The 15,847-nt window shown below is 36.2% G+C and overlaps 1 protein-coding gene across 5 annotated transcripts in view; it reads left to right on the plus strand.

Annotated features, from left to right (window-relative positions):
* Window positions 1–15,847, plus strand: part of PTBP2 (polypyrimidine tract binding protein 2) — a 56,383-nt gene that overhangs the window by 25,329 nt on the left and 15,207 nt on the right. For 3 of the 5 annotated variants that reach the window (XM_005482058.4, XM_005482059.4, XM_026790498.2), the window contains 8 exons: window positions 1,733–1,897; window positions 1,975–2,085; window positions 8,598–8,793; window positions 12,886–13,040; window positions 14,457–14,490; window positions 14,937–15,029; window positions 15,422–15,638; window positions 15,741–15,818. In XM_005482058.4, the coding sequence (XP_005482115.2) occupies window positions 1,733–1,897; window positions 1,975–2,085; window positions 8,598–8,793; window positions 12,886–13,040; window positions 14,457–14,490; window positions 14,937–15,029; window positions 15,422–15,638; window positions 15,741–15,818 (1,049 nt within the window). The remainder of the gene's footprint in view (window positions 1–1,732; window positions 1,898–1,974; window positions 2,086–8,597; window positions 8,794–12,885; window positions 13,041–14,456; window positions 14,491–14,936; window positions 15,030–15,421; window positions 15,639–15,740; window positions 15,819–15,847) is intronic. The other 2 variants (XM_014263785.3, XM_005482060.4) reach the window with 1 other exon arrangement.

Consider the following 15,847-nt stretch of genomic DNA (forward strand, 5'->3'; position numbering starts at 1 on the left):
ACCAGAAGTCTGATGGTTATTTTAAGATTAATTTCTTATGTTGCATTTTTGATGATACAAAAAACAGTGTAAGTGCCAAATTAATTTCTATTAATTGTGTCCTCTGTTAGGACATGTAAATAGTAAAGTTATGGCTGTTGCCTTTGGAAGCAATTTCGGGGTACTCTATTGAAAGACATTTTGGTTCACATCAAGTATAGTGTTGATTTTTCTGTTGGTCTTTCTAAATAGTCTTGTTCCTTAGAATACTTTGATTAATTTTTATAGAGGTTACCCACCCTCCCAAATGACTACTTAGGTATGATGCTAGATGTTGTTTTGAGCTTGTCTGACAAAATACTCATAAGAACTTTAATATTTACCATTTTTTAGTCCTGTATTCCTTCATGTACTCACGTTAATTTTAATGGAATGAAATATGATGTATAAGTATGTATAGACAGTGCTGACAAGGGTCATACATTAAAATTGACTTGGCAAGTTGTAGTTTATTGTGTTATACAGTTTGAACTTTTCCAGTCACTGTAAGGATTAATATTTAATTGATATGTGCTTATAGAAAGAGTAGGAAATAATTATGCAACTCAGCCAAGTATCTGGCTGTCTTGAAAGTTATGTTTCATGCATTAGGGAAAAGAAGTCTAATTGAAAGACATTTCAATGTAATTAATGTTAAATGTAGAGGTAAATTTTGTTTTCCCAACTGGTGTTCACCAGATCTTTTTTCCCCCCCTTTCCTTATTCATTGATTTGATTCAGTGTGAGGAATATCATGTAAGTTGTGAGACATGTAATGGTGTAGTATCTCTAATACCTTTAAAATATGCAGTATGCATTAATATGATGGTTATTATTTTTACCTGGCATGCTCACTTGTCTCTCTTGTTTTGTATTGTTTTGCTTCATAAGGCGACTGTAATGAAAGTATTAAATTGAACCTCTTTTTTTCTGCACTTTTTCTTTCTCAGAAAAAGACATCTAATCTTTCTGATACTGTCAGTTTTGGCAGTGGAAGTAGTTACATAGATGTGTGTTTTTGTGGTATCATGGTTACCTTTGAATTTCTAAAATCCTACTTGTGTTTAAAAACAAAAAAACCCATATATGGTGAGGATTTTGTTTTTCTTTTTACAAAAGAGGGTGGATAACAGACACCAGTTTGTTTACCTCTCTGGATACCACTTTCTGGCATGTTAGTCTTTTGTATTATTTCATTGTGTTAAAACTGAAGTTTGGGCATGTTAGTTTAGAATTTTCCCTTCCTATTATTAGAACCTTCTACATAATTAAAATGGCAGTGAAATGTTAGCTGAGACACAAAACTTTTTAACATAAGACAAGTACCTCTGCTTTCCGTAGCATTGGGGTTTTTCACTTGGTTGGTTTGTGTTAGTTTAGCTTTATTTCCTGTAAAGGAACAAATCTTGAAACCTACAAAATCCTCACTTTCTTTATCCTTACTAGTAGAACAATAGGCTTTCTACTAGAAAGATTGATATTGGTGCCTTTTGAAGCCCCTCCTTAATGTGACATAAGGATTAATTGCTGTTTTCATTTTTGTTGGCCCTTCTCACAGAGTCAGACTGCATTGCACTTAACGTTGTGTTATGTCTGAGTTTTAAATTAGTGGACTATTTTGTGTTTCTGGAGTTAACTGTGTTAATATTTCTGACTAATTTCAAGCTATTATCTTGAAATGTTAAGACCATCTCTCTTCTGTCATTTTTTTAAGCGGGCCCAGGCTGTTCTTCAGGCAGTGACGGCTGTGCAGGCATCAAACGCTCCCATTAGTGGGACCACTGTTAGTGAGAGTGCAGTGACTCCAGCTCAGAGTCCAGTACTTAGAATAATTATTGACAACATGTACTATCCAGTAACCCTGGATGTTCTTCATCAGGTAAGTCAGATTTCACTGCAGCTTGAGCTGTGGTTGGGAGAAACAGATGTGTAAAACTGTACCATGTTTTTTGGCAGATATTCTCTAAATTTGGTGCTGTATTGAAGATAATCACATTCACAAAGAATAACCAGTTTCAAGCTTTACTGCAGTTTGGTGATCCAGTAAACGCACAGCAAGCAAAACAAGTAAGTACAGTTCTCTTCTAAGGCTAGAGATCTTCCTGTACTCTCAGTATTTGTAAAATGTTGATGTAACAGAGTACTGCCATAACAATGTGTCATACTCCTCCACCATGTGTGTGAATCTTTTGAGATTAAAAAAAAATAGTAGTTGTTATACTGTGCGAAATCAGTGTTTAATGATAGTATGTTTATGGATACTGTGTCTAAAATATTTTAGATATTTGTATGAACAAATATTATAGTAAGACTGCATAGAGATGAAATAATATGCAAGACTGCAATAGTAAAAATGTCAACCAGAAGTAAGAATGTAGGATGGCAGGGTGATGCATAATTAATTCAGTGTAAGCAGCAAATTTAGTAACCCTATTGAATTGTTGTTGGCAGGTGCTTTTAAGCATCCATACGAAAATGTGATTTGTGGATTAGTTACAGATTTGTGAAAGTATTTAGTTATAGTATCCTTAGAAAAAAAAAAAAAGAAAATCTAAACTTATTTGTAACCATAAATGCCCAGAAGAAAGAGTGCAGTTTACTCATGTGACCAGAGTGTGAAGAAGCTCTGCAGCAGTGATGGGTGAGCAGGATCTTGCTTTTGTTTTATAGGAAACTCTCCTATCCTGGGTAGGAGAGGCAAGAACAGGTAGCTGGTTTTTTATTCATTATAGCAGGAGAAAGCCTATGGATAAATTATGGCAAAGATCAACAGCATGTCATCTAGACCAGATGGTTTGAATTAATTGAATGGCATATGTTCACATTTGTGGCAGTAGAAAAGGTGAACCAAAGGGGAAGGTGAGATTTTTATTATTATTATTATAATTTTCAAGAGATAAATGGAATTAATTTGTATTTTCAAACCTTCACATGCAGTCTGAGTTTGAGGAAGGCTGATTAAAATTGATGTGCTGGTTAAGTGTTGCTTGGCAGCATAGAAAGTGCTTATTGCCTGTAGATGACAGACTAGCTGAGAACTTCACAAAATTGAAAAGCTCACACCTCAGGCTAAGTTGGCAAATTTTCCTCTTGGTAGAGGAAAGACAAAAATTGTCTTAATTTTCTGTTGTAAAGAATGAGGACTATATTGAAATAAAACTTTGTGAAGTGGTGGAGGGTGGTCATTTTTGTCCCTATCACCAAATGAAATATTCAGCATTGAGTCAAGAACTGTGAGATGGTCAAGACAGGGGATCACAAAGAATTGGACATGTTTTCAAAAAACAGAGTGTGAGTTTTCATGCTATTGTGGAAAACAAGAGAGAAGAGATGATTTGCAGCTTGATTTATGGTGGCTTTAAGATAATCTACTCCAGAAAAACAGTCTGGAAATACTTGTAGATCTGGAACACAATTTAAATTAGGGATGTCCTTTTCAGAGTTGAAATAATATCAAATATTAGCTTATGCCTCAGAATCAAGAGAGATGCAGATATATCACTGTACTACATAGGAATTGGTACGGTTGGAATGGACCTTGCAGGTTTAAATTAGTGGTACAGAAACTACATCATAACCTACAAGTTCTACAGAAATCAGTTGTAGACATTTAGATTTATATTTGAAATATTTGATAAATAGTTGGATGCTAATATGTTTATTACAGAAGGTTGTAATTCAGGCTTCACTTGTGTTTGGAAAGCCATTTTTCAGTAGTAGATGTTACTGCTGCTTTCAAAGTGCTTTTCTGATGCAAAGTATGACATCAAGTGTTAAAGCTTTTGACCTCATTTTTCGAGTCATTTATATTATCAGAAAATGTAATGGAAAAATGACGTCTGCAAAATGGACTGTAGTGATATGAAAATTATCAGTGTAATTCTAGGAATCTATTATAAAGAAGTTACAAATGAAAGGATGAGGTAGGTAAAAGTGTGAAAGGAATCTAAGAATCTCTTGCTGTTTTTGACTTCAGACAAACTGATACTAGCTTGTGGGACTCTAGTGGTCTTTAAAAAACCCAGCATGTATTTGTTTCTCCAGTTTTGCATGTTTTCATTAGGGTGCCTGATCACTTGTAGTGTGTGTGTGAATGACAAAACTTCATTAAATAAGTGACTCCTGTATGTACAGTGATTGTCAGAGTAATGTTGGGGCCCTATTGTCAAAATGAAATGGTTTTAGGTTTATGGTTTCATGTTTTAACCAATCTATGCATAAACATACAAAATGTTAAGAGTAGTACCAAGTGCAATTACTAAAGGATACTAAATTGGAAGGAAGGTTTGATTTCCCCACTACCTCACAAACTAAATAGAGTAAAATACAGTTCTTAGAGTTAAGCCACTGTGATAAAACATGTAGTGCCACCAGAACAAAAATACCTGAAGGAAAGAAGCAATCAGGTGATAGGGGGAAAAACCCTCGTCAGCTTAAATACATCTGGATGTAGAAGCAAGATGATGTGGTGGCTGCAATTAAGTTGCATGGAGTTTAAGATCAAACACATGGTAAAAGAGTAAAGTTTTCAATTTGTTTTCCATCCAAGTTACTGTAGAAGATAATGGGGAAATTTAATTTTCCAGTGGCCCTCTTCACAGGAAATCTGAATATGGCCTTAATAGAAATTGAAGACTTATTAAGGAAGTTAAAGAGCAATTTGAAAAACTCAAGTGATGTAAGTACCAAGGAGAGATGCTATGCATTTGAAGGTTTTGAGAAAACAATGACACTGACAAGAATGTGCAATATGAAGCCTCTAGCCCTGTGGGATCTCTTTTGCAATTTGAATGAGCAGCTAGTGAAAAACCTTATTCCTGCTCTGCTTGTTTTGTAAGAAACTCATTTCCTGTAAAAGGACAGTGGCTTCGCTGATACTTGTTTCATCACCACTTTCAGGCTGGATCGTTATGGGTTCCTGGGGTGAAAACTAGGAGCTTCAGGTTCTGTATAATGCAGCAGTCTAGCCAGGGTGGAGAATGTGACTGAGAATGGGCAGGAGTAGAGCACATTGAACTGCTGTGCTTCTGCTAATGAAGGTTTTGTCTGAAGATGTCTGTATGCATATGGAGATACCTAAGCATTAAAAATAGCCCATTTTCATTGTATGCTTAGCATAAGCAGCAGATTTAAATATTTGAACACCAGTACTTTGGTGTACCATGAGATGAGAGTGCTGGTGATTCTGTCTGAGAAGCTGACTAATTCAGAGCATTGCCTTCATGCAGATGTACTTACTGGAAGTATTCTTGCCAAATCATGGATATTAACAGTCATTAATGACTCATCTACAGACAGTCAACTGAGGCTCACATGTAGTGCCTGCAGGTCATCTTGACCCAGCAGGGGTTAAAAATATCACTAGAGGTTCTGTTACAGTGTGCCAGTTGATCCTTCCTTGGCCTGCACGTGATTCAAAGATTCCAGTGAAGTTTGACTGCACATGTCATCTTTCCAGTTGTTTGGTCTCAGCCTCAGGGTAGCTCTGTGCTGGTAGCAGTCTGCAAAAGATCTCTGCCAGTCTGCATTGCCCTAAAATATGTAATAGGAACTTCAGGTAGTTATTGCAGAATGGAGGAAAGGACATCTTCAGATAGGATTCTGAGCTGCAGGGCTATTATCCACTATTATTGTATTAGGCTTTTTTGGACATCTTTAGTTGTAAGGAGCACAGTTTATGCCCCATTCAGATGCACAGATCTGTGGGATGCACTTGGCACATGTTTCTCCCAAGAGATACTTATCATACAACCTTCAGTTACCTTGAGGTACTTACTTGAGCTGGAGTATGTTTTGGAGAATGTTTCCTTCCTTGGGTTTGGGGGGTTTTTATGCCTTTAGCTCTTAACACCCTTCTGAAAATCTTAGATTTAGTTTTTTGGGTTTGCTGATACAGGCAAGATGAAGAATGGTGCTCACATTTGTAGAAGGTCTCATGATTCTTAATCTCCTTGGTTTGGCCCGTGTGTGATGTGGTGTGGTATCACATGTGAAATAAGTACACGAAAGAACACTTTCTTAGCAGTAACTGGAGTTCTTGGAGGTGATGTTGTATGTACATTCACTAGCAGTGAATGGCTGGTGTCATGTTTTTCAGGATGTATTGAGAGGAACAATGTTTGAGGGTTTGTTGCACATTCTTTTGCTATACAAGTAAGAGCTCAGGACACACATTCGCATTTGTGACTTTAGATGTGAACAATTAATCTTGAAAAAAATGTTGATTGGCGAGAATCTTTCTTGCATTGTTAAGTGTATGAGGTGTATGATGCTGCTGGTAGAGATGGTTGGGGTGAGGGTTTTTGGTTTTTGTTCTTGTGCTTGAATCCTTTCCTAGAGTTTGACTGCAGTCCTTATTAAGAGTGCATCTCCTTCCTTTCTTGTTCAAGATGTTCTTTCAGCCCATCTATCCTCCAGCTACAAGAAATTTCTCTTGTGCAGTACCTTTTTTATGTATTTTTGGTCACTTTGATTTTGAAAGAAAGTGGAGCTTTTGCTGTTTCAGTAGAAGTTTAGTTACTTGTGTAGCTCCCTTTAAACCCTGACTACTCTAGAAACTCCAGACACAGATATATCTTGGTTTGCTACTTCTTAAGTGTGAAATATTTCCATCAACTTAGCAGCTTTCTGCAAGCCACAAGTCAGTATTTCTACAGACTCCACACAGCGGTAAAGTATGAATTTTGTTGGGTTCTGTGATTCAGATTAGGCTAAAGAATACATCCTTTCAGTCTCAAGAGTTCACACCTGTTTGCTTCATCATGGGATTGGGTGTTCCCTTGCTGGCAGTGACATTGTATTGACAGTAAGTAAACTCTGGCTGGATAATTTGCACCTTCCTCTAATCCATATCTTAGTGGATTTTAGATGGTAGGAAGGCTTCTAAAAGTGGTGGTAGATTCTCAATATAAACTTTTTTAGGTGTAAGTGTTCAAGTGATACTCTTTTCCCAAATACCAACAGGAGCCTTGGATTGTGCTTTGTCACCATGTATTAAAGAGTTAGCAAATGGTGTATGCTGTAATGGTGGTGCTCACCATCACCCCAACAATACAGATTTAATTAATGAAACTTGTTCTATAAATATGGACAGTAAATTTTGCTTTTGAAGTATTGTATAAAGCATTTTTAAGCTGAATTTCAAGCATAGGAGTTTCTCTTTAATTGGTATTTGTTGATACAATGCTTAGATTTTCCAGTTAAATTTTTTGTTCTATAGGTTTTTAGACCTTCTGAGCTATGGCAAAATAATTACATTGACTTAGACATTCTTTTACGTTGACTGCTGATGGTGGTAGTTCTTTTAAGTGGTTTTGTGAGCCCTGGAGATGTCAGGTGTGATAATGTTTTGTGGGGACAGCCTTGCTGGCCCAGGCCTAGCAAAGAGGTGTCTGCAAGATGTTCAGTTTCCAGATGCATCACTGTATGAAAATAGCAGGCACACAAGGTCTGTGCAGTGCTAAGCTTAAAATAGTAAGCCCTACTAGAACCTGGATGAGTTGGCAACTATGCTGCAGATGTAACCCTGCTCACTGCCTGAGCTAGCTCAGGTCCAGAAGTGGTACATTTGAGTCTAACATTTCAGTCCAAACAGATGTGTGTATTTGAAAATTTGCTTTATTTGGAGCTTTTTTCAGTGCATGTATGTATATATATGGTAGCTTTATATTTAAATAATTAATTGATTGTATGCTGATTTGCTAATTTTTAAGATGAGCTGCATCGTCACTTCCTAGCACTCCCTAAGAATTACACTGACTTTATTAGAAAAGTTTCTGTATTTTTAACTCTCCCATATTCAACTCGTAGTGCTTAGAGTGAAAGGAGGATATGCCCAAAATGTAAATGGACTCAAATCCAGCTACTGACTTGCCTGGTGGATAAGGGAGACACACATATATATATGTGTGTGTGTGTGTATATGTTGAATTCTTTTACAAAAGTGTTTTCATAGAGTACTAGTTGTCATGTTAATACACGTTCTTTTAGAAGTACCAATTAATTGTGCAAAAGGGATTTCTAAAAAAAGAGTATTAGGAACATCAGGTTAGCAGTTAAAGTTGGTTTTCTCTCATTTTTGGCACTAACTGCCTTTAAGGGGAGAAGGGAAGCATGCAGGAATAATGTATATATTATGCTTTAACAGATGGCTGTCTAACATGGTAGTTAAGACTAGATTTTTTTTCTCAGTCGATTTTCCATGTAAAATTCTTGGGGGGTTTTTTGTTTGGTTTTTTTTTTGAGAAATCTCTTTGGCATTATGTGTGATTTTAAGCTGTGCTATGGAATGCAGGTTAATTAGCTGTATTCGACAGACAAAACTTAAGTTTTTAACTTTGACAGTGTTAAAATGTCCCTTGCCGCTTTAGTGCATAAAAACAGTTTCTAGGTAAGAAGGGAACATGGAGCTTCCTGGCATCATGTTGAGAGGTTAATGCATTTTAATTGGTTTTAAGCTAGATGGTAAGACAGATAAATATCTATACACTGACCTTGTTTAAAATAAAATAACCAAAAACCCCAACTTTGTGCAACCAACTGTTACTGTGTCTTTTAAATAAACTGTGACCTTTTTTCAGGCCTTAGATGGTCAGAATATTTATAATGCTTGCTGTACCCTACGAATTGATTTTTCCAAATTGGTGAATTTGAATGTCAAGTACAACAACGATAAGAGCAGGGACTACACTCGTCCTGACCTTCCATCTGGCGATGGACAACCAACTCTGGACCCAGCTATTGCTGCTGCATTTGCCAAGGAGACCTCTCTTCTAGGTATGATGTTTACATTCCTCTTCTGTATTGCACAGCCACTTCATGAAAATATTCATTAATCCTTCTAACAACTTAAATTACAATAGTGTCCAAAGGCCCAGGCACGGTTCAGTCTAGACTGTGATCTGAATTGTAGTAATGTAATTATATTGCCTTTAGAAGTACTGCAAAAATGAATGAAAACTTGCGTGACAAATTGACAAATGCATAAAGTACTAGAAAAGGTTGTTAGTTCAGTTTGTATCCCAAAGTCTGTCCTTCCCTCTTTCATGTGTTCCTGTCTGTGGCCACCTTGCCCACCTTCCCTCCTAATTTGTAAGAGAGACTTGACATGATTTGCATGATTTCTTCATGCTAAATGGTTATTTGTAATATCAGATTATGAAATGAACATTTTGCTGGTTTCCTTCAAAGGGGAAAGATTATGCTCTTTGCTTAAAATACCCAAACCCTTTGGTGCTACCTGTAGTTTCTGTGAATAAAAGAAAAAATCTATAGTTGCACTTCTAGTGATATGTTATAGGAGTTCTGTATATCCTGTCTCAGCCTTTGAGTTCATCAGAAGTTGTTGAAATGCTCTGAAAAAGGTACAGATATATCTATCTTCTGATTATTACCAAAATAATCAATGCATGCTCCTACTCTTGTCAAATTGTTTTTTCGGAAGAGCACATTTCACTCTTTAAAATGTAATAGCACTCACATATAGAATCATTATTTTTTACAAGCTGATTTATTATGTTGTGATCATTGTTCTTTGCACTTAGTCTTTTTTTTTTTTTTTTTGCTTTCTTGGATAATTTCTCATTTTTGTTCTGAAGAAAACATAGGAACAACATAGATTTCATGGGTTTTTGTACAGTCTGGGCCAAACTGAAGTAAGTTTAAATTACTCTACAAAAGAGGGGCCTCTGCTCTGTTATGAAAGAGAGAAGGCACTTAGTGAATGATGTGAACCCAGAAGAGGTAAATATTGTAGCTAGGGCTACTGAATGTTGCACTGTATTTGACAATTTTCTGAAATTGTCAGGACACATGTGAAGGATACATGTCATATCTGCTGTTGGAAAGTACACACAGAGGTTGTGCCTTATTCACATGTGATTCTCAGAGGGCATATTTCCCCATGAAAGAGTGGAGCTCCATTTGGAGTTTGGTGTGCTGTTCTTCAGGTTCTTTTGCATGCTCAGAAAGAATACCATGAGATGGACATGTGGCATTGCTGTAAAAATTCTTGCTGTAGCAATCTTTTATATGTATACCATGAGATTGCCAACAGAAAATGCATTAAGGACTCACTTCTTCCTTTTGCTTATGTTACACTTTTATTTGCTGCAAACTTGTACAAAGCATGGGTGCAACTTTGTTGTTGGCTTTCTAAGAGTGTACTGTACTCCATATGTCAAAAGTGAAATTTAGGTTCAACACAATTTTGTGGCTTTAGTTTTAGTGACAGGATTTAAATCTTGTTAGTCTTGGTGCTTAAATCTGCACTAATTCCATACCAGACATATCTCCTCCTGGGTGAAGTGAATGCTCCACTTCAGTAAATGTAACTTGATGATGTAACTCTTGTAGCTTTGTGAGCTGTTAAGCAGAGGTGTTAAGCTGCTGTCTCCCCCAAAGCCATAGGAAGCATGACAGGAACTAGTCAGTACAAGTAGATGATGATTACTTGACATAGAGCCAAAAAAAGGGTTCATAACAGGTCTATAAACCCAGTTCTTGGTCAGTTTTACTTACCTGCATTAAGATGGTTACAGTGCCTGTGCTTTTCATGGAAGTTGATAATATATTTTTAGTATACTTCAATCTGCCTACTATGAAAATGGCATTAGCAATTTGCATTTTGGAAGTCACAGGAAAGGATAAGCTGAGAGGGAATAAATAATGTGATATGTTGTATTTTAACTTAATTGGGGAAAAGGCCTCAAAAGGCTAGAAAGAAGATATTTAATATTTGTATGTTTCCGTTAATATTTTGAAAAAAACAAAAGCCTGTTATCTGTAGTTGTAGGAAGCTAAAATAAAGCTAATGACAAAGATTTCTAATACTAGTTGATCATGTTGACAACATAGCTAACATTTCTAAATAGTTTCATACAAGTCCTGAACAATGTTACATGGTAACTTTCATAATAGAAACTCTTCTTATTTTTATTTATTAAAAAGCTTTTAATTGCTTTAATCAGAATGGCAAATCAAAGTACAGTGGAGACTGCAGACCAAGAATTCTGTTCCACAGCTATTTGCTGTGGCTTTGTAATTTGTCTGACCTTTTCAAAAAATGAGATCTATGTATGCTAAGTAATCAGTTAAAAACATATCCATCAAATAGATGGTCTAGCCTGCATGCATCATCACTCATTCATCTACTACATCCTCACCTGTGATAAAATAAGGTTTCAGAAATCCTTGAGTCTGTAAATTGGACAACATTCAATGAGTGTTAATGTTTTTTGAAAGAAGGAGGAAATTACTAGTGGACTAAATGAGCTGGTTTCAGATGAATAATCAGGGGCAATTTTTTTTTCTTCTGTTTTTTACCTCACATATGAAACAGTAGTCTCCCTCCTCTTCAACACCCCTAAAAAAGTTACAGATGTCACAGAAAAAAGCTTTGGATAAACAACAGCTGTATTATACTGAACCACAACATACAAAATATTTTATATAAGAACTACTCAAAATAGCAAATACTGATATTCATTACTCACAATTTAGATATTTGTTTAATATTACAGCTGCAAATACACTGTTGTGCTGGAAATACACTGTGGTGTTTAGGGCTCACACAGCTTTATCCCCTGCTGTCATTGCTGGCATTCTTTGTTAGCACTTTCCACTAGTGCTGCTTTTTGAGATTGTTGCTGACAGTTTTGAAGGACAATAATTGAAAATGCTTTTATAGGAATGGTATTTAATAAATCATTTTTTTTAACTTCTTTGGTGGGACCAAAGAATGTCCTTAGGAGAGTCTGATGCTGTGAAGAATTTTTGTCTTTTAAAGTATGAGTTACTTGGCTGTGCTGTGCCCAGCTATGGAAAGAACCATAAACACTGCACTGGCCTTCTTTAGATTCCTTTACTCCTGAAAATGCTGGACTGGCTTAAAGTTTCCAAGGTTATGTAGAAATGTCTAGACATACTAGAAGACTGGATATGCTCTAGTAAGACCTGGTAGCTTGACATTTTCTAAAATGTGATTGCTATTGACCTAGTATAAAATTTCCTTCAGGTGGGGATCTGTTATGCCATACTGTCCTGGAAAAGTGTTTTGATTCAATAGTGTGCATTTACTGAACCCTGCATGATGTGCAAATGGCAGTGTTGATCAAATACAATAAAGCTGTTCCTGTATAAACCATGTATAGTGCAAATGTATCACGAGAACCTTTCCTGAATCCTGGGAGTAGCACACTCAGCTCATACCCCGGTGACATGAGCAGACAAAATCAGCGTTTCCGTACAGGGTCTGAGTTTCCTTGAAGAAGAAAACATAGAGGCACAACTGAAGCTATAGCTGAGGGTAACATGCTTCTTCAGAGAACTGGATTACTAAAGCCACAGAGCATGTTGAATATTGGATTTAGAGGGTTGCCTCCCCACCTCATACTAAGCTTGTGAGGTGTGTAAACTTCTTCACGTGGACAAATGCACAGTTGGGGATTTAGTCAAGCACCAAGTTGAAGTGAGGAATGTCTCTCAAATGATGAGAAATAAGGATGTAATGATGCAGAGAGCACAATTAGTGTTTATTCTTACTGATTTAATCAACAGTTACTTTAGACCATCTTGATAAACTAGACACTTGAAGCATTTTGGAGTGCAGTGGAAACAGTTTTGCTGCACAATAATGGTTATTTGAATAGAAAGTACTTTTTATACCTCATAACTCTGCAGACTTGATCTGAAAAAAATTTTCTACATTTCTCTTATGTTAATTTACCAACCTATTTCATAACCCTTTGGATAACTTTACAGTGGTATTGTTTGCTGTGTAGAGTGTGTATACAGCCCTAGTAGTGATATAGGACCTTTTAAAAAATGACTTGTGTGTGTTTCGTAAAATATGCTTTATTTTAAAATTAGGGCTTCCTGTTGCAGCTGTTCCAGGAGCTCTGAGTCCTTTAGCTATTCCAAATGCTGCTGCTGCAGCTGCAGCTGCTGCTGCTGGCCGTGTGGGAATGCCTGGAGTTTCAGCTGGTGGCAATACAGTCCTCCTGGTTAGCAATTTAAATGAAGAGGTAAGTGAAATAATTTTACTTTGTTTTCCCCCCCTCTTTAGTCACACTTCATTTGTCAGTATTTTATAATTTCTTTGCATTTAACCTCTTATATTTGGATTTTAAGCTCAAAGTATTTTTGCTGTTTTTTAATAATCCCCAAAGTTTATTTTAAAGCCATTGTTAAATATATTTTTGTTCCTAGGTAGCTAACAACTTACAATATCCTTTGACAGTCAGCTACCTATTTTTTTTTCCTAAGAAAAATTTGGTAACTTCTTCATGTTTGAATACCAACTATTCTTTCCTTTGTAACTGTAATCATGTAAACTAGAATTTCTGTTTTGTTTCTAATTGTTTGCTGTTTCATTTCATGCTTGTATCTCACATTTTTGAGTCTTAATTTATGTGAACTACTCTAACACATTTTTCTTTGAAGGTTCTCCCAAAGATCTTGACGAGGCACTCTTCCAGTCTCTCTTAGTAATTTTTTTTTCTTTGCAGTTACTCATTTGTCTTAAAAATAAAAAAGTGGTGGCAAAGCATTTTCACCTTAACTGTATCTTTCTTGCTAACTCTGAAATCTAAAGGGATTAATTTAGTTTTGCATTTTTACTGTCCTTTACATTTATTTTGATGGCTGTGAACGCTGGTATGAAATGTGGGAAGTTTGTATCAGTCTAGCTGTTCCATTTTTAACTGGCCTCTATCACTGTAAATCATTAAGCTTTTTTTATCATTTAGTACTATTTTGTCATCCACAGTCTTGCATGTAAAAATGTTTCAGATCAGAGTGCCATTTTGAAAGATATTTTGCCTGCATTTCATAACCAGCCATGCTTACGCAGTTAAAGTTTTAAAATTTAAATTTCTATTGCATGCTTTTTTTAATTTATTTTCATGTTGAGATGAAATGCTGTAGTTTACTCTTGATATGAATGTACTTTACCCATATTTGTCTTGGGTGACTACATTTTACTCAGTTTTTCTCGTACAGTACATAAACCAACCATTTTCTGACCAAATTCCTACATTTCCTATGTACTGACCTATATTTTATTTTTTTTTTGTTCCCCACTTCCTTATTTTTTTTTCTTCTGCATTGCTGTATTCCCTACCCCATTTCATCCTTTTCCCTGTGTGTTCAACTTCCCTTTCCTTGTCTTTACCCAAATTCCCGTGCCCTTCCCTGTCTTACCCTTCTCCTGGTCTTTGTGTACGTTCCCTGTCTCCATTCCCTATGTTCATGCTTCTGTGCTTGAACAAAATGTTCCTCGGACCAACTTGCCCCAATTAACCGCCTTGAAACCATGATCCATGACCACCTCACCATTCTGCGGGAACCACCCTTCGTTATGGATGATCTGTTCATCTCCGCTCTTCCTCGACTCTTCTCTCTTCTTGTCTTACGCTGCTTGCTCTTCTCTCCTTCTAAAGATGGTTACGCCCCAAAGTCTGTTTACCCTCTTCGGTATGTTATTGTTAGCACTATACTTTTATTATTGATTTGGTTTTGTTTTTATGGTTTTTGTTTGGTTGGTTTTTTTTTTGTTTCACCTTAGTTCTTATTTGTAGCTAGCACTTTGGCTTAAAGTTGAATAGTAAATCTTTTGCTATTTTTCTTTTGCTGTTTAAATCTCTCCATAGACACAGATTTTCTTTTAATGCATGCTAATATATTTTGCATGGTCTTTAATTTTATATCATTCACATAGCTTTGAGGGTTTATCAGAAATTATTCTTTTCAAAATTCACTATTCAAAATCTTTATCTCCTTTATTCATTTGTGAGTGTGTTGAGTTTGAGCGAGTGATCTTGTTGCTGTCTGAATGTTCCATTGATATGTCAAAATATATTACTTAGGTGGCTGGCTTTAAAATGAACTTTTTCTTTTGGGTTACTTTTGACTTTAAAAAGGTGTTTATGGTGATGTGCAGCGTGTGAAGATTTTATACAATAAGAAAGATAGTGCTCTTATACAGATGGCTGATGGAAACCAGTCTCAGCTGGGTAAGATTAGTTTTATATTCCTGTTTATATTCCTATTAGTCTAAGTACTTGGAAATTAGGCTGTGTAAGATCAGGTGAACTAAATGTGTTTATATTTGTTAGTCTGTCTCTTATCTTGGTTATCCACCAGATCCAAAATTTTTTGCGTGCAGTTGTGTTCCAGAAGGTCTGCACTTATATGAATACCTTAAATGAATTCAACAGCTGAATCAAATATGATGATCCCTGAATAAAATTAAATATTGACAAAGAGTCTGCAGACCTAGTTCTTGATTCTAGTCCTTTAGCACACTGACCCTTTGATTTGCTTGAGTGCTTTTCTTCTTTGCGTGTGTGATGTACCACAAGCTATTGAAAGGTAGCACTCAATTGAGTAAACTTGTCTTTTTCAGCCATGAGCCATCTTAATGGACAAAAAATGTATGGAAAGATCATTCGGGTTACCCTTTCTAAACATCAGACAGTACAACTACCTCGAGAGGGACTGGATGACCAAGGGCTGACTAAAGATTTTGGTAATTCACCTTTGCACCGCTTCAAGAAACCTGGTTCCAAAAACTTCCAAAATATATTTCCTCCTTCTGCAACACTTCATCTGTCCAATATTCCGTAAGTGTTCACTGTCAGCAATCTGATAATATTTCTGTGAATCACAGCACTCTGAACTGACTAATGATTTCCCACTTATGCTGATTTTCTTCCTGTCTGTAGACCATCAGTAGCAGAAGAGGATCTACGCACATTGTTTGCTAACACTGGAGGCACTGTGAAAGCATTTAAATTTTTTCAGTAAGTACCTTTTCTGCACATAGCTCTAA

This window comes from Zonotrichia albicollis, chromosome 8, assembly GCF_047830755.1.
Source record: "Zonotrichia albicollis isolate bZonAlb1 chromosome 8, bZonAlb1.hap1, whole genome shotgun sequence".
In the NCBI taxonomy this organism is placed as follows: domain Eukaryota; kingdom Metazoa; phylum Chordata; class Aves; order Passeriformes; family Passerellidae; genus Zonotrichia; species Zonotrichia albicollis.